This window comes from Lagenorhynchus albirostris, chromosome 3 (assembly GCF_949774975.1).
Source record: "Lagenorhynchus albirostris chromosome 3, mLagAlb1.1, whole genome shotgun sequence".
NCBI classification, from domain to species: Eukaryota; Metazoa; Chordata; class Mammalia; order Artiodactyla; family Delphinidae; genus Lagenorhynchus; species Lagenorhynchus albirostris.
Genome location: NC_083097.1, coordinates 164,651,603 through 164,668,656, shown reverse-complemented (window position 1 = coordinate 164,668,656; position 17,054 = coordinate 164,651,603). Strand labels below are relative to the sequence as shown.

The following is a 17,054-nucleotide window of genomic DNA, read 5'->3' as shown; positions in this document are numbered from 1 at the left end:
ATGACAGGGACTTCCCTGGAGGTCCAGTGGTTGACACTCCACGCTTCCACTGCAGGGGGCACGGATTTGATCCCTGGCTGGGGAACTAAGATCCTGCATGCCGTGCGGCGTGGCCCCCCCCCAAAAAAATGTATATACATATGTATAACTGAGTCACGAGTCACTTTGCTGTACAGCAGAAATTAACACAACATTGTAAATCAACTATACTTCAAAAAAAAATTAACGGTCATTTCATGGGTGGGCACTTAGGATCACTATCAGTCTGCCACCTGCATCTTTCAAGTGGTTCAGACTCAAAGGGCAGGAAAAGGAGTTGCTACCTTTTGAACCCCTAAAACCAAAGCCACCTGTGAGGCCCTTCTAACCTCTCCCCATCATCTCTCTGACTTCACTCTTGATTGCTCACCCCGTTCCCTCAGCCACTTGGACCTTCTTCCCATCCCTGGAAATTGCCAAGCTCACTCCCATCTCAAGTCTTTGCCTTTTCTGTCTTCCCCAGCGCTTCCCAGGGCTGGTTCCTCACCTCTCAGCTCTGGGCTCAGAGAGGCCCACCCTGCCCACTCAACCAAACACGTGTGCCCCCATCACGTGGCCCTGGTTTATTGTCTCAGAGTCTCTGAAACCGTTCCATGCGTGTGTTCACCTGTTTACCATCCTGTCTTCTTCCTTGTCTGTTTTGTTCACTGCTGTGGTCCCAGTGCCTAGAACCATGCTTGCAAGAGAGCGGAGGCTGAAGGCACATTTGTTGAATGAATAAACCAAATGCTTTTTTGAAAAACGTGATTATCTTTCTTTAATAGCAAAATAATATATATTGCGCAAAACTTGGAAAATACAGAATACAAAATACTGAAAGGACAACTTATAAACTTTATTAACATTTCGAACATCAAAGCATGAGTTGTATCTGCCCTTCTCTCCGTGTCTCCTGCGTGCATGTAGGACTATCAGTGGTGTGTCGGCGTGTCAGTGGTGTGTCGGCGTGTCAATGATGTGTCAGTGTGCTGGTGCACATGCGTTGACAGCCCTTCCAGGCTTCCTAAAGGGCCTTGACCCCTCAGGTCTCCCTAACTCCTAACCCACCCTTCCACATCTGTCCTGTTCCTGAGAATGGCTCTTCATCCAGGACCTTCTCGGGCCTCAGGGCTGGTAAAGAGTAAGGCTTTGCAACATAACCCAGAGGTAGCTATGGTCTTCCTCATTTCTGGAGGTGAGGACAGGGCCTCCGAGAGGCTGGCTGATGTCACAGAGGCCACACAGCTGGCAAACCATGATTCTAATGGAGGAGCCAAGGCTTAGGTTCTCTCTACCTGTGGCCTTCATAGCTCTCCAGCCGGATTACCTGCCCATGGTAAGGTGCTGCTCAGAGGGTCTGGGACTCATTAATAAAAGCTGAGAGGGGTCTCAGGCTCGGCTGGTGCAGTCACATCCACCAGTCCATGGACTCTTTGGGGCAGGCCCTGACAATGACCATACAGTGGGGTAGCCCCTTAGACAGGATCCTCTCTGCCTCCTGACCCTCCCAGCCCAGCCCCTGCAGCTCAAGGACCCTGAGCTTGGGCATGGTGAGGCAGGAGGAGAGGATTTCATGCGGGGAAGGCATTTCTGGGGTGATGAGCGGCCCCAGCAGGCACAGACTCTCCAGGGCCGGCATGCCCTCCAGGACCGACAGGCCAGGGGCCGAGAGGCCCCGCACGGTCAGCCGGATCTTCCGCACATCTCGGAGGTGGCGGCTGATGGCCAGGAGGGTGCTGTCGGCCGAGAGGGTGCAGCCCAGCACCTCCAGCCTCTGCAGGTAGCTCAGCTCCTGCAGGCCCATATCCAGCCCGGTCTCGGTCACCCGGTAGGTGCCGCCCAGCACCAGCGAGCGCAGCGCGCGGAAGCGCGTCAGGCCCTGCAGGTGCTCGTCGCGGAAGGCGGGGACACGGTCCAGCACGATGCACTCGAGCAGGGGCAGCACGGTGGGGTCCTGCTCCTTGAGGAGCCAGGCCATGGAGATCTCACAGCTGTGCAGCTCCAGGGTCCTCAGGGTGCAGGGGAGGCTGGTGATGGGCACCATGCTCAGGTTGGCCACGTGCAGGCAGAGGCGCTTGAGGTTGGGGCACTTCTGGCCCAGGGCCCTCATCAGGGCGGGGGACAGCTGGGGAGCCTGGGAGCCCGAGAACAGGTAGCCGCCCATCCGCAGGGAATGGAGCCGGGATGCCATGTACCGGCGAAGGAGGTGCCACATGACTTTAGGCCGCATCTGTAAGAACCAGAAACGGGGTGTGGGGGGGGGCTGTGACTGGGGGAGAGATGTGGGGCATCTTCCAAGGCCCCCACCTGCCTGGAGACAGGCAGTCCCCAGCTGGGGCTCTGATGTTCCCTGGGAATTCTGTCCTTCCCTCACCAGCCTCACACAACCAGACACCTCCCCAGAAGCAACAGGATGATTTAATCTGTGTTGACCTCTAGGTTGGAACGAAAGCAATGGCGATAAGAGACCATAACAGATCCGTCTCTAGCAAGAGAGTGGATTCTCGTTATCTTCTGCAGTAAGCAAGAAAGTAAATCCACCTGGCAATATTTTTATCCCTTTCTTAATGACTACCTCCTCATAGAAATAAGCAATACAAAATAAAACTGAAAAAGGCTAAAACTGCCCAGGGTAAATCAGATCTAGGTTAAAAGAAAAAAATAAAAATCACAGCTTGGTAATAGTGAAAGCTGCAAAAATTAACCCTGGGAAATTAGTAGAAAACAAACAAACAAACTATAACTAACTGGTACCCTGTGCATTTCATTATATGTACATTTTAGCTTCAAAAAAAAAAGGACAGAAAAAAGAAATTGTAGGGACTTCCCTGGTGGTGCAGTGGTTAAGAATCCGCCTGCCAATGAAGGGGACAAGGGTTCGAGCCCTGGTCCGGGAAGATCCCACATGCCGCAGAGCAACTAAGCCCGTGCCCCACAACTACTGAGCCTACACTCTAGAGCCCACAAGCCACACCGAGCCTGCGTGCCACAACTACTGAAGCCTGCGTGCCTAGAGCCCGTGCTCTGCAACAAGAGAAGCCACTGCAGTGAGAAGCCCGCGCACTGCAACGAAGAGTAGCCCCCGCTCTCCACAACTACAACGAAGACCCAACGCAACCATAAATAAATAAATAAATAAAATTAAAAAGAAACTGCATACCATAAAATCTGTTCACGAGGTTTTTTTTGGTAAATATGACTTTTTTATTAGCAAAATCCACGACCAGGCAAGAGGATATTTTGCTGCCTCTCAGTTACACCTTTTCTGTTGGGTTCTTGGTATCCCTAATCCTTTTATTCCTAAATTCTTTTTTAAAATTTTTTATTGAAATATAGTTGATTTACTATCTTGGGTTAGTTTCAGTGTACAGCAAAGTGATTCAGAATATATATATATATATATATATATATATTCTTTTTTTACATTGTCTTCCGTTTTAGGTTATTACAAGATTTTTAGTATAGTTCCCTGTGTTATACTGTAGGTCCTTGTTGGTTATCTATTTTATATACAGTAGTGTGTATATTTTAATCCCAAACTCCTAATTTATCCCTTCTCCCTGTTGACTACTCTTGACAGAGGAATCAAATATTCCTGATAGGGCTTCCCTGGTGGCACAGTGGTTGAGAGTCCGCCTGCCGATGCAGGGGCTACGGGTTCGTGCCCTGGTCTGGGAAGATCCCACATGCCATGGAGCGGCTGGGCCCATGAGCCATGGCCGCTGAGCCTGCGCGTCCGGGGCCTGTGCTCCGCAATGGGAGAGGCCACAATAGTGAGAGGCCCGTGTACCGCAAAAAAAAAAAAAAAAAAAAAAAAAATATTCCTGATAAAATTTGGACCTGCAAGTTTGGGCCGAGGGAAAGGGACTCACTAGAAACATTGCCCACTAAAAGGGAACTCACAAAAGTAGAAGCGACCGTTGGCAAAATTTTAAATGCCCACGAAGCCAGAGGTTGAATCCCTTTTACTTGTAAAAGGACAAAATTAGAAAATCCTTTAAGTTTCATAATATCAAACACTGGCCAGGATGTGGAGAAGCAGTTCTCAGGTCCTGCTGGTGGCACTTGGTCTGGATACTTTGGAATGCGATCTGGTGGGTTTTACTGAAATGTAAAATGTGGACACCCACTGGCACCTGTTTTGTTTTTAAGAATATGGGAGCAGGAATTCCCTGGCGGTCCAGTGGTTAGGACTCCACACTTTCACTGCCAAGGGCCCGGGTTTGATCCCTGGTCGAACTAAGATCCCACAAAAAAAAGGGGGTGGGGAGCATCTGCTGCTTCTCTGGGAAAGAACAAGGTGACCTGGGTGACAGAAGTAGGGAGACCTTACTTTCCAATTTTTATTATTTTGTACCTTTTGAATCCTGTGTATATCTTTTTTTTGCACCGCCCCCCTTATTATTTTTTTAAACTAATTTTTCAGTTTGTTTAAATGCACATACTGCCTGACCTAGTAAGACCTCTTTTGTGGAATTTACCCGACAGAAACATTAGTTTCTGACATCGTGGTTTTAACAGCAAAAACCAAATGTCCACTGATAAGATAACAGCCATGTAGGTAGTAACTAAGAACAAAGTAGATCCAGAGATATGAACCCTGGTAACTCCTCAAAACATGCAGGAAAGAGTGGCAAAATGATACTTTAAAGGTTAAAGAAAAAAGAAACAATACTATATATTTTATATGGGTACAATTATTCCAACCATAATGGCTAACTTGTATTGAGTACCTACTGTTTGCCAGCTGCAGTGATGAGCACTGAACTAGAAAGCTCACACAGTACCTGGTTGTGTAACAGGTACCTCTGGAAAAATGCAGTGGCCAGAATCTTGTTGCAAGAGTACAGCTATGATTCAACACAGCCTGACTCCAAAGGCCAATCTTGCTCTTGTAACCACTTTCCTTTCCTTCCCTTATACAGGCCCAAGGATATAAAGGCATAGAAGGAAATATTCCACACTTATAATAGTGGTTACTCTGGGGAAGGGTTGAAGATACCAGGGGATGACTGTCAAAGGCTCTTAGCTTCATCTGTGGCAATACTTCAATGGTTTTTTGTTTTTAGATATAATTGACATATTATATTAGTTTCACGTGTACACACAATGGTTCGATATTTGTATATCTTGTGAAATGATCACCACATAAGTCTAGTTAACATCCATCACCACACATAGTTATACTACTTCAACATTTTTACAAGAATTATTCATGACTTGTGTGATTTTTAAAAATTAAACCTCAAAAAGAGAAACGCAAAACAAATGTTCTAGTTAATCTCTATTACGTATGCTAAAGCATTTAGGGATGAAGTGGACTCTTGTCTGCAACTTATTTTGAAGTGTATTTAAAAAATAAAATGGATTGATGGATGGAAAGAGGGATGGATGGATCGGTCAACAGGGGATAAAACAAATGTAGTTAAATACTAATAGTGGGCAACTTCGTGTTCTCTGTACTATTCTTTCAACTTTTATATATGTTGGAAATTTCTCATAATAAAATGGCAGAAAAAATAACTAAGAACTACATTATTATGTAATGTGTTAGTTTTTTAGTACAGAAAAAATAACCATTTTTAAAGGTGATTTCAATAAAAATAATTTCTATACAAGGCCACAACTCCTTATCCAAAACTCCTGAAGACAGATGGGTTTCAGAATTCAGAATTAATGTGGTACAAATACCATATATAATACCATCAGAAGGGTCAAGGGCAGCACCTTGTTATCAGATTAATATTTTTCAGTATAACATGACTTTTATTCCAAGTGGGATAAGGAAAAGGACATTAATAGCCTCACACCAGTTCACATCAGGTGTTGCCACCAAATGAATTTGTGCCAAGCTTACAAAAAACCTTTTCACTTTTCTGGCTTTCTGATTTTGGAATTGCAGATGAAGAACTGAAAGTGAGAAAATATAAAGGATCCTACCTCTCAGAAATTGTACTTCTAGGTTTCAGAGTAACTGGTACCTGGATGCAAGAAGACAGACACAAGGACATTCTTGTGGAACAAGAAGCAACAGCATCAGTAACACCTTGAAAGTTGTTAGAAATTTGGAATCTGGGGCCCCCACTCCAGGCCACTGAATCAGAATCTGCATTTTAACAAGATCCCCATAGGTGATTCGTATGCACAGTAAAGTCTGAGACACTGCCTTATAAGGCTGTTCATAACAGTAGAAAGTTGGAAATAACCTAACCATCTGTCAACAGGAAAATAGATAAACAAATTGTGGTATATTCATTTGACAGCAGTTAAAAGGAATGAATTAGATTTACAAGTGCTGATTAGAGTAAATCTCAAAAGCGATGTGTGAATAAAGCTGGTTATATAAGTAAAACAGCATTTAACTATCTAAAGAGTAGAGCAGCATTATCTAAATTTTAGAAATACATTAACAATACTGTGTATTGCTTACGGGCACACACATAAGAAGTAAATAAAAACGCGAAGGGATACAAATCCACTTTATGATAGTGGTTACCTCTGAGGAGGGTTTCAAAAGTGCAAGAGATATACCTAAAACTGTTGTATGCAGATGTGTATATATAAACATTTGTATGTGTGTTTCACAAGATCAGCAGTAAATAAGGCCAAAGGTTAAAAAAGGTTAAATCTAGGTAGGGGGGTAAATAGTTTCAGATATTATCCTCTGTACATTTCTACATATATTTGAAATAGTTCATAATAAAAAGAAAAAAATAAAATGCAAATGGGAGAAAGTGGAAATGGTTTGCCTGCACCACTCAGGAGATTAATTCTGGAAATAAGTTGACTATGGAAAATGATTTCTCCATGAAAACTCATCAATAAGCCCTTTCCCTGCACGACTTTGGTAACACCCATTCTGGAGGTGGGGAAACTGAGGCCTGGACGTCACAGTGGAGCAAATAACTGACGCGGCCGGGATGCACCCGGAACAGCCTCGCTCGAAACACAGGGTTGGAGGCGTGGTCCTCGAGGTCGGGCCAGCCCGACCTTGGCCCAGACCTGCCCGGCCAGCCCCGCATACCGTGTAGAGCGTCAGGTCGACATGTCGCCACAGCCACCGGTCGTCCACCAGCCTCTTCCAGCGGTGACAGACCCTGGGGAAGGGGACCTGCCGTTAGAACGTCCCGGCCCCGCGGGGACCAGATGTCCATCTCCTGGTGCAACACCCCCCCCCGCCCGGCCCTTCCCTCGCGCGGGGCGGGGCCGCACCTGGAGATGCGGATCCTGTCCCGAACCGGGAGGTAAGAGAAGATCTCCAACAGGACAGAGTCCGGAAAGTCCGCAAAAGTCGCCATGATCCCGCCGACACGCACTTCCGCTTCCGGCGAAAGGGACTCGTTGACTCGCCTTGGAAGCCCCTAAGAGACGGCAGGAAGTGAGGGTGCCGGCAGGGAGGTGGTCGTGGCTTCCGGTAGCCGGCAGAGTTCTGGCTTTCCTCTTGCGGGGACGTGGTTGGGCCCTGGAGCCAGACCAGCACGGGATCTGAACGCGGCACCGAAGGTGGGCTTAGGGACTAGGACCAAGCCCGGAAGGCGTGGCTAGGGCGATGACGATACCCGGGGGCGGGGTTAAGGGCGGGAACGAGACTCGGGGGGCGTGCCTGGGGAACTAGGACCACGCCCTGAAGGCGTGGCTAGAGCGGTGACGAGGTCCGGGGGCGGGGTTAAGGGCGGGAACGAGACTGGGGGAAAGCGTGGCTGGGGCGGTCACGAGCCCTAAAGGGAAGGATTGAGGGCGGAACCAAGAGCGGAGGACAAGGTGGAGAGTTAGAGAATAAATTTGTAGAAGTGAAATAGCTTGTTAAAAGGCGTGTTGAATTTTTCGCTTTTATTGATGGCGCCAAATTGTTCTCCACAGAGCCTGAACTGACACTCCCTCCAGATATATATCACTCTTTTTTTTCTAAATATATTACTCACTTTTAAAGTTGCAATTCATAAGGGCAGTGAAATTTATTCAAACATTCCCGTATTGATGAGTATTCACGTTGCTTCCAGTTCTATCACCGCAATATCGGCGCTAAACATTCTCTTTATATATGTATGTACATGCATATGTGTGTGTGTGTGTATATATATATATATATATATACACACACACACATACATATGTAATATATACCTCCTATGTTTTTATTTCTATAGGATAAATAACCAGGAGTTGGGTTGATGGGTCAGAGGACATGTGAAGTTTAATTCTGAATAGGTTTTGCCAAATCACACTCCCAAGAGCCTATAATGGCAATACATGGTTTTGGGTTGTTTTTGTTTGTTTGTTTTGGTTTGGTTTTGTTTTTGCCGCGCTGTGCGGCTTGCAGGATCTTAGTTCCTCGACCAGAGATTGAACCCGGCCAGGGCAGTGAAAGCACCGAGTCCTAACCACTGGACCGCCAGGAAATTCCCTGGCAATACATGTTTTTAATACACACACAGAGAAGAAATTGGAGACGTTGAAAACTGTTTTAGAAATAAATGCAAACTGGGACTTCCCTGGCGGTCCAGTGGTTAAGACTCTGTGCTTCCATTGCAGGGGGTGCAGGTTCGTTTTCTGGTGGGGGGATTAAGATCCCGCATGACGGGCAGCCCGGCGCCCCCCCTCAAAAGAAAGCAAACTCATTAAGATGTATATGTTAGGGCTTCCCTGGTGGCGCAGTGGTTGAGAGTCCGCCTGCCGATGCAGGGGACATGGGTTCGTGCCCCGGAACGGGAAGATCCCACATGCCACGGAGCGGCTGGGCCCGTGAGCCATGGCCGCTGAGCCTACGCGTCCGGAGCCTGTGCTCCGCAACGGGAGAGGCCACAACAGTGAGAGGCCCGCGTACTGCAAAAAAAAAAAAAAAAAAAAGTATATGTTAAATGTGTGCAATTTTGTATATCAACTATATCTGAATAAAGCTTAAAAATCTGTATGCTTTCACTTATCCATAAATAAATAAAAAGTAAAACACTGTGGTATTCACCTATCAGATTAAGATGAGGAAGCCAGAAAATACCCACACTAGCCTTGGTGTGAGGAAGTAGACCTTCTCAACCACTGCAGATGGGGCAGAATTGATGCAAAATCTTTGAAGACAGTTTGGCAATATCAGATTGCAGCCCCTGTAGGGCCCAATAATTCCACTTCTAGGATCTCAAATTGTCAGAAAGAATGAGGTAGGTCTTTCTGTGCTGTTTGGAACAATCGCTAGGATATTGTTTTCTTTTAAAAGCAAAAGGTGTAGAGAACAGTGTATATAGTTTGATCTCGTTGGATATACATATTTGTTGTGTTTCATTTTATACATAAAGGCCTGTATGAAAACAAAGTCATTCATTTCTGCCCTTTGACACAACTTAAAATATTGTATGTTACTTGAAAATACAAAGTCCCTATCTCCATTGAAACGCGTTATTGACATCTGAGAGGTTTCATCATTTTCTTGGGAGGCTCTGTATCACATGTTTGAAGACACAGAGATGAAATGAAAACTTTTAACTGTAATTGTCCTTGCGGAGGGCCTGGGGTCTGGAGGGTGAGGAAACTTTATGCTGCTGTATATAATACTTCTGTACTGCTTGAATTTTTACCATGTGCAAGAAAGTTCCAAATGTTTTATTAATAAATCCAACCCCTTTCATATTTTTCCTCAAACAAGAGCACAGAAAAAAAATGCTTCATGCTCTGGCAACCATTTTACGACTGTGGGAGAAAAGACCAAAAGAATCACATAGAGGTCAAGTCGCTTGCCAGGGCCACAAGCCCAGATTTTTCTGATGCCAGAGCGTGGGCCTCTATCACAGTGCTCTCCGATTCCCTCTGGAAAGCCCATGCCAGCACGCAGGGGCAATGACTCCTCTGCTCCCAGCGCCTTGGGCTTCCCCTTCACAGCACCTGTGTCACACTGTATTGCAAGGACCTCTTCACTTGTCTTCTTTACTTGTCTTCCTCCTGTATCAGACTGAATTCTGGGGTGGCAGGTCGGCCTTGGACACTGCTGCATCTCCAAGGCCTGCTGACAGGCTGAGATGTTGGGAGAAGGGACCTCCTGAGCAACTCTCTCCACCTCTAAGATTATTTCCCCTCTGGTGAACCTTTAAGTTCAGCGGAACGCAGGTGTCGCTGACCCCAGCTCAGTTACAGGGGTTTCCTAAGAACCATCTCCTCCCCATCAAGCATACAGGAGTGGAGGGATGGGAATCCCCAAGTATAAGCTCCTTCCTCTGGGTCAGAAACTAGGCAACAAGGGGCAGAGGGGCCCTGCCCAGCTTGCTCCTTGAGTTCTGACCCAGAACTCTCCCTCCTGGGAAGCATCTACCTCCTCACAAGAGCAGCTCTGACAGCAGGTCCTTCGGCTGCCTAGACGGGAGGATGGGACTGTCCTGGCCCCTCAAGGGGCAGGCACTGAGGCCCTTCATGGGAAGCGCCGAATGATATTTACCAGGATGTGGAGAGAGGTCTCTAAGGTGAGGTGTCCTGTCTCCTGAGGCCTTTCTCCCTCCCACCTGGCTCTGGAGGAGGCAGTCCGTGCAGCAGTGGCAGCCTAGTCCTGGGACTTCCCATTGCCCATCCCCTCCACTGCCTCAGGATGCCTTAGCCCAGTTGGGGCTGGCGGCCCCCGACTGGATCCCCACTACTGCCCATGGAGCCCAAGCCCCCAACAATCCCAGACTTTATATTCCTCCCCTTTCAGCAGCACTCTTCACCCCTTTCCAATCTCCCCCAGCCCATAACTCAGCATCACCATCCTGTGCCTTAGCTCCCCTTTTTTTTTTTTAATTTTTAAAAACATTTGGGGTTTTTTTTTTTTTGGCTGCACCACACAGCTTCTGGGATCTTAGTTCCCTGGGCACGGACTGAACCCAGGCCCTCGGCAGTGAGAGCGCAGAGTCCTAACCACTGGACCGCCAGGGAATTCCCTAGCTATCTTTGAATCAAACACTGAAAAAATAGAACTTCTTGTTTTAAAAAAATAACATTTACTTCTTCTTCTGATTACAAAAGTAACATATGTTCACTGTAGGTAATCTGGGAAAACACCAAAAGCACCAAAAAGAGGAACATGAGACACAGCAATTCCACCGTCTAGTGGTAAACACCATCAACATCTGGTGTGTCCTAGTATTTCTATGTGAGTGCAAAAATGTGTTCCTTCCAAACTTTCTCGGGCACATTAGTCCCTTCAAGCTCACCCTTGACCTTCCCATCTCCCCCTCTTGCCCCATCTGTTCTTCTGCAAGAGGACTGTCAGGGGCTGGTCCAAGACCGATTCTTACTACAATCCTAGGGTGGGGATTGCTCTCCCCATTCATAGGTGAGGAAGATGAGAATCAGAGAGGGGAAGAGTTGAGATCACACAGCTTAATATTAAGGGGTTTTGACTCATCTGTCTGGATCCAAAGCCTGTGTCTCCAATCTGAATAAGCTTTCCGTTCAGATTCCCTGCCCGCTCAAGCCCACTCAGAGGGATTCTGCAGGGGTCGGAGAAATAACGTATCAAAGTCCTGAGGCAGGAAGGCCCCTGAGTCTAGTGTTTGAGGTGGGACTCCTTGGGCCAGTTCCCTAAGGCAGGACAGTCCCAGCAGGGTCACAGAGCATCCTCCCTTTCCCCAGGAAAGCATCTCATGTCTTCCACCTAATCTCATATCCTAGATTGAGAAGGCGGATTGGGTGAATCAGAAGTGGTGGCCCCGCGGCTTCCCTGGTGGCGCAGTGGTTGAGAATCTGCCTGCCAATGCAGGGGACACGGGTTCGAGCCTTGGTCCGGGAAGATCCGACACGCCGCGGAGCAGCTAAGCCTGTGCACCACAACTACTGAGCCTGCGCTCTAGAGCCCACGAGCCACAACTACTGAGCCCATGTGCCACAACTACTGAAGCCCGTGCACCTAGAGCCCCCGTGCTCCGCAACAAGAGGAGCCACCACAATGAGAAGCCCACGCGCAGCAACGAAGACCCAACGCAGCCAAAAATAAAAAAAAAAAAAGTGGTGGCCCCTTTTCAGAGTGAATCCTTTTAGGCTCACCAAACTAGGAGAATCCTGTCTGCTGAGAAGGAACACTTCAAGAGTCAGTTCCATTGGCAGGTTGGACTTAGGGAGGGGTGTTCTCTGTCCCACCAGCTCTGGGGAACCAGACCAGTTCAGGTGCTGCTTTGGCGCTGAAAGGCAAGGTTGGGAACTGGTACACAGTGCTCCCTGTAGGGCGGGAGCGACCTTCCTTGAAGATACAGACCTGGGAGATTTTGCAGTTGCAGGTAGGCGTGCAACGTGAACTCCATTCTGGTAAGTGCTGGTATCCAGGCCAGGATCAGGAGGCTCCTTCACTTATTGACTGCAGTCTGCACCCAAGATGTCCCTGGGGGCAGGCGAGATAAGCAGAGGGAAGGGGTGAGCAAAACGCTTCCGAGGCCCAGCCCTGAATGAAGGCAGGGGGGCGGACGGGATGCCCGCAGGACTTGACCCAGGCTCCCCAAAGCCCTAAAGCTGCAGTTAGAGGCTCCGTCAGGCTCAGGAACGAGAGGTCATCCCCGCCCACCGAGATGCCACACCAGACGGCGTCTCGGCACAGCGAAAAGCCTTCAACTAAATGCATCCAAACGGCTGGGCGCCGCTTCATGACCTCTGACTCTCCACGCCCCTCCCCCGCCCGGACCCTCATTCGGCTCCACGCTCCGTCCACATGTGTCCCTCTACTCAGGATCGGGACCCCAAAGCTGCTCCTGGGAACCGCAAGCCCACTTCCGCCCCAGGGCTGCGAACTCCGCGGGGTGTTGACGGGCACTGGGAGGAGCGGAGGGAGGAGCTTTCGGCTGCGCACTTCCGCTTCCGGTTCTTAGCGTCAGCGCTGGTCGGGGCTCTGCCTTCGAGCGAGCTTGTTGTGGCGTCTGCTGGTGCCAGGAGATTCAAGGTGAGGTGGCCAGGTGGAGAGGCCCGGAGTAGCGGAAAGTTGACGGGACCCGGCCATCGAGGATCCGCCCGCCTGCGAGAGGCGAGGCTCGGCCTTCAGGCTACCTGAAATGGGACTGGGCCGGGCCGGGGGGGTGGGACGCGCGGCTGCCTGGGGTCTGCGGTCGCCGTGGGGTCCGAGGTCCTGGGACTTGGGGCCCAGGAAGACTGCGTTCTGGGGGATTGAGGGGGGCGTGAACATTAAGTCTCAATAACCGGGTGCCTTGGGGCCTGAGGGACCCCTGAAGTCCTGATTCTTTTGCTTCTGTCCCCGCTCTGTGTAGCTCCATCCTGAAGTCCTGATTCTTTTGCCTCTATCCCCGCCCTGTGCAGCTCCAGCCAGGATGATCGAGGTTGTTTGCAACGACCGTCTGGGGAAGAAGGTCCGCGTTAAATGCAAGTATCCACTGGCGGCCGAGAGGCGGTGGCTTCCGGAGGGTGCTTGACATGAATGAGGCAGGCAACTCAGTCTATGTTGTAGGGTGATTTTAGTTAAACCCGGGGGCAGGGGTGGGAATGGGGTCCTGGCAGAGTGCATTCACTACTGGAAATGTCCTCGTCGCGTTCTATCTCCCCCTTCCATTTTCCTTAATTCCTCTGCGCCCAGTACTGATGACACCATCGGGGACCTTAAGAAGCTGATTGCAGCCCAAACTGGCACCCGTTGGAACAAGATCGTATTGAAGAAGTGGTGAGTACAGGGGTAGAGCTGGGGGCTGGACAGGAGCAGGCCAGAAGTTTTTGGTTGGGGGAGGGCTGCAGCCAGCCCTTTGCTTAGACAGAACTTCCTCAGCTTGCCTCCAGGCTGAAGGGCCTCCTTAGGCTTTTTCCTGAAAAGTTTTTATCCCGCAGGTACACGATTTTTAAGGACCACGTATCTCTGGGGGACTGTATCCTTTGACTTCTTGAGGAAGGGTCTCCATACCCGGACTTGGTTCTCTTTGTTCAATACTGGAGTCTATATGAGATTATGCACATAATGTGTTTAGCTTAATATGTGGCACATGCTAAGTATTTAGAAAATGGGAGCCATGTAATTATTTTGTTGGGGGAGGAGGGTGGTTGGTGAAATGTTTTGATTTGACTTGGCTTGTAAGACTTTGACACTTTTCAGTCAAAGTATTTATTACTGAGCTCCACTTGAGTTGGGTACGGGAGGTCAGAGTGGAGGGAGACTCGGGCATGTTTGTTGTGCAAAAGGAACATGAACTTTTTTAAAAGTTTGGATTCTTTTCAAATTAAAATGATCCAAACTAAAATGTGGCCACCCTGACCCAACTGTGACAGATGGGAGGGGTGGGGATGGAGCCCACAGTGAGGATTCCTTAACGCTTGTACTTCAGATGAAATCCATGATGGGATGAACCTGGAGCTTTATTACCAATAGGGCAGAATTCCTTCTCCCTGTCCTTCTCTCTTCCCCCACCCTCGCCCCCCACACTAATATGGATGCTTGTGTTTGAAAACTCATGTTAATAAAAACTTAGAGGCTGCTTCATTCACTGTTGTCATCTTTGAGTGAGGGCTATCTCTTGAGGGGAGGGTTGGCATCTGGTCGTCACTATATTCTCGGTACCCAGCTGCTCAATAAGAGTTCAAGATTGGATCAATGAGGGAGCCAGTAGACTGGGAGCCTGAATGGAAGACCAGAGCTCTGGGGCTAGCCATGTGTCTCTGAAGGTCAACAGATCCTGGGATTATTGTCACCCTAATAGACCAAGGAACCTCTGGGTAAGGACAGTAGATGTAGTAGTTAGGAATACAGGTTTAGATTCAGAGAGACTGTGGGTGGAATCCCAGCTCTGCCACCAACTGTGACCCTGGGCAAGTTACTTAATCTCCCTTAACCTTCATTTCCTTATCCAAACTGGAACCGACAGTGTTTACTTCAGTGGTGTGTTGTGAAGTGGAGATGAGATAAAGCATGATTAAGCAGCCACAGTTCTTAGCGCTTATGAAATCCTTGTGGACAGAGTGAAACAGTGTGGCATAGGCTATAAGAAGAACCCAGCCTCAACAGTCAGACCAACTGGGTTTGAATTTTGATCATTAGCAGTGGAATTTGGAGGAGTCAGACTCTCTGATCCTCAGTTTCTTCCTCTAAAAGCGGGAACCATGATGACAATCACGTTTCCATGAGATAATGATGAGATAATGGATAACGATGAGATAATGGAGTTAAAACAGCAGGATGGGGCTTCCCTGGTGGCGCAGTGGTTGAGAGTCCACCTGCTGATGCAGGGGACACAGGTTCCTGCCCCGGTCTGGGAAGATCCCACATGCCACGGAGCGGCTGGGCCCGTGAGCCATGGCCGCTGAGCCTGCGCGTCCGGAGCCTGTGCTCCGCAACGGGAGAGACCACAACAGTGAGAGGCCCACATACCAAAAAAAACAAAAAAAACAGCAGGATGCCTGGCATTATTAGCTGTCTCCTGCCTTCTTCCCTCAGGTTTGAGTAGACAGGACCCCAGACACTCCATTTCTGTTCCCCTGGCCACAGACCCTGGGGTCAACCTTGGCCCTGTCCTTTCCCAGAGCCACATTCTGGAGCTGCTTTGAGAGTTTCACCTAGAACCTTGCTCCATCCCTTCTCCCCTCTCTGTGTATTGACTTGACTGATCCTTCTCAGGACATAACCATGTTCAAGTCTAGCCCACTGCCCCACCCAGGCTCCTGCCTGCCTTTTGCCACCAAGCTTCTTGGGATGCAGACCTGCCGGCTGCCTGGGGTGATGGTCTCACCTTGGTCTCCATTGGCCACCTCCCTACCTGCTCCCTTGGCTTCCCTCCTGTCCCTAGGACTCCACTTCCTCGGACAAGTTAGAAATCTCTGTTTTCTGGTAACCCTGCTCTTATAGGTCAGTATCCTCCTTACCTGTCTGCTTAAAAAACAAACCCCCCCAATTTTTTTTTTTTTTAATTTCATGACAACCTTGACAAGGTGAGTCCTTGTTTTCAAATCAGCATAGAAAAGTACAGGCCAAAAATAAGACCCCACTCCTGGCCCCATTCTCTCTCCTGAGGTCAGGCCTTTTTCAGTGCATTTATATAAACTTCAGTTTTATTTTTAAAAAGACTGTGCCAATAACTACTTGTAAAAAAAATCCAAATGTTTTGTGAAAAAATTGTTTCTTATTTTTATAATATCCCCACTGACTGTGGCAATAATTAACATTTGAGTGAATCCAGAAGTTTTCTGAAATACAACCTATAGTTTTTATACACTTGGAATAATTATATATTATGTAATATTTGCATACCATTCAGCGGTTTGCTTTTTTATGCTTCTTTCTATATAAATTATCTGTTTCATTCTTTTTAATTAGTATTTTTATTGATTTTTGTTTGCTTTTTTTTTTTACATCAAAGGGCAGTATGCAGGGATTTTTGTGGTGATGGCTGGAACTCTAGTGGTGGATGCAGGACTCAGCATTTGCCAACCAGGACATAGGGAGAAAGATGGAATGCAGGCTGTCAAGTATATCTGCCTGTATTATGAATGAGTCACATGTCCCCACCAAAGGGGTTAGGGGAGAAAGGTGCTGACCTAAATAACCTTGAAAAAGTAATTTGATTTAATACTGTAAGGATAAAGAAAAAAGAATTATACACAAACACTGTACTTTAGTTGGTAACTGTGTTCCTCACAGTGGTATAACTTAGCAAATCTGAAACTAGTTTTGTACATGTATACACACAGGGTTGGATAATATATTGTATATAATTAGAGCCAGGTTTCTTGCTGCTGGAGAAAGACTGAAACTAGTTTTGTACATGTATACACACAGGGTTGGATAATATATTGTATATAATTAGAGCCAGGTTTCTTGCTGCTGGAGAAAGAAGTTACAGATCAAACTAGGAGAGGGTACAGTGGAAGGGAGTGGGTAGAATGAACCCTGTGGGGCTGGATTAGAGTTGGGAGTTATCAGTGTGGACTCATGGTTTTCGTTTAATATGTTTACAGACACATGTAGAAATACAGACATGTGCATATATCCATATATTTCCTTTACCCACTTAGAGGGACCAGAAGCCGTGACACCCCAGTATCAGTGAGCACACCCAGCAGCCAGATCTTGCTTTCTAAATAATATTCTCCAATAAAAGGAA

General features: G+C 47.8%; 2 protein-coding genes across 4 annotated transcripts; one reads left to right on the top strand and one right to left on the bottom strand.

The window, feature by feature from the left end:
- Positions 1 to 769: 769 nt before the first annotated feature.
- FBXL12 (F-box and leucine rich repeat protein 12) lies at positions 770 to 12,840 on the bottom strand. 3 transcript variants are annotated; one of them, XM_060145261.1, is made up of 4 exons: positions 12,230 to 12,840; positions 7,231 to 7,379; positions 7,043 to 7,115; positions 770 to 2,248 (listed from the first exon to the last, which is right to left on the bottom strand). In XM_060145261.1, exons 2-4 carry the CDS (start codon positions 7,314 to 7,316, stop codon positions 1,427 to 1,429), a joined length of 981 nt encoding a protein of 326 aa, XP_060001244.1. In that variant the 5' UTR covers positions 7,317 to 7,379; positions 12,230 to 12,840; the 3' UTR covers positions 770 to 1,426. The 3 variants fall into 3 exon arrangements, with proteins under 3 accessions (XP_060001244.1, XP_060001245.1, XP_060001243.1); XM_060145262.1 differs by lacking the exon at positions 12,230 to 12,840 and adding an exon at positions 5,959 to 5,999 and having other exon boundaries at positions 7,231 to 7,294; XM_060145260.1 differs by lacking the exon at positions 12,230 to 12,840 and having other exon boundaries at positions 7,231 to 7,550.
- Positions 12,753 to 14,440, top strand: UBL5 (ubiquitin like 5). Its single transcript, XM_060145263.1, has 5 exons — positions 12,753 to 12,904; positions 13,276 to 13,342; positions 13,550 to 13,633; positions 13,795 to 13,832; positions 14,286 to 14,440. The coding sequence occupies exons 2-5, from the start codon at positions 13,287 to 13,289 to the stop codon at positions 14,327 to 14,329; spliced, it is 222 nt and encodes a 73-aa protein (XP_060001246.1). The 5' UTR covers positions 12,753 to 12,904; positions 13,276 to 13,286; the 3' UTR covers positions 14,330 to 14,440.
- Positions 14,441 to 17,054: the final 2,614 nt, after the last annotated feature.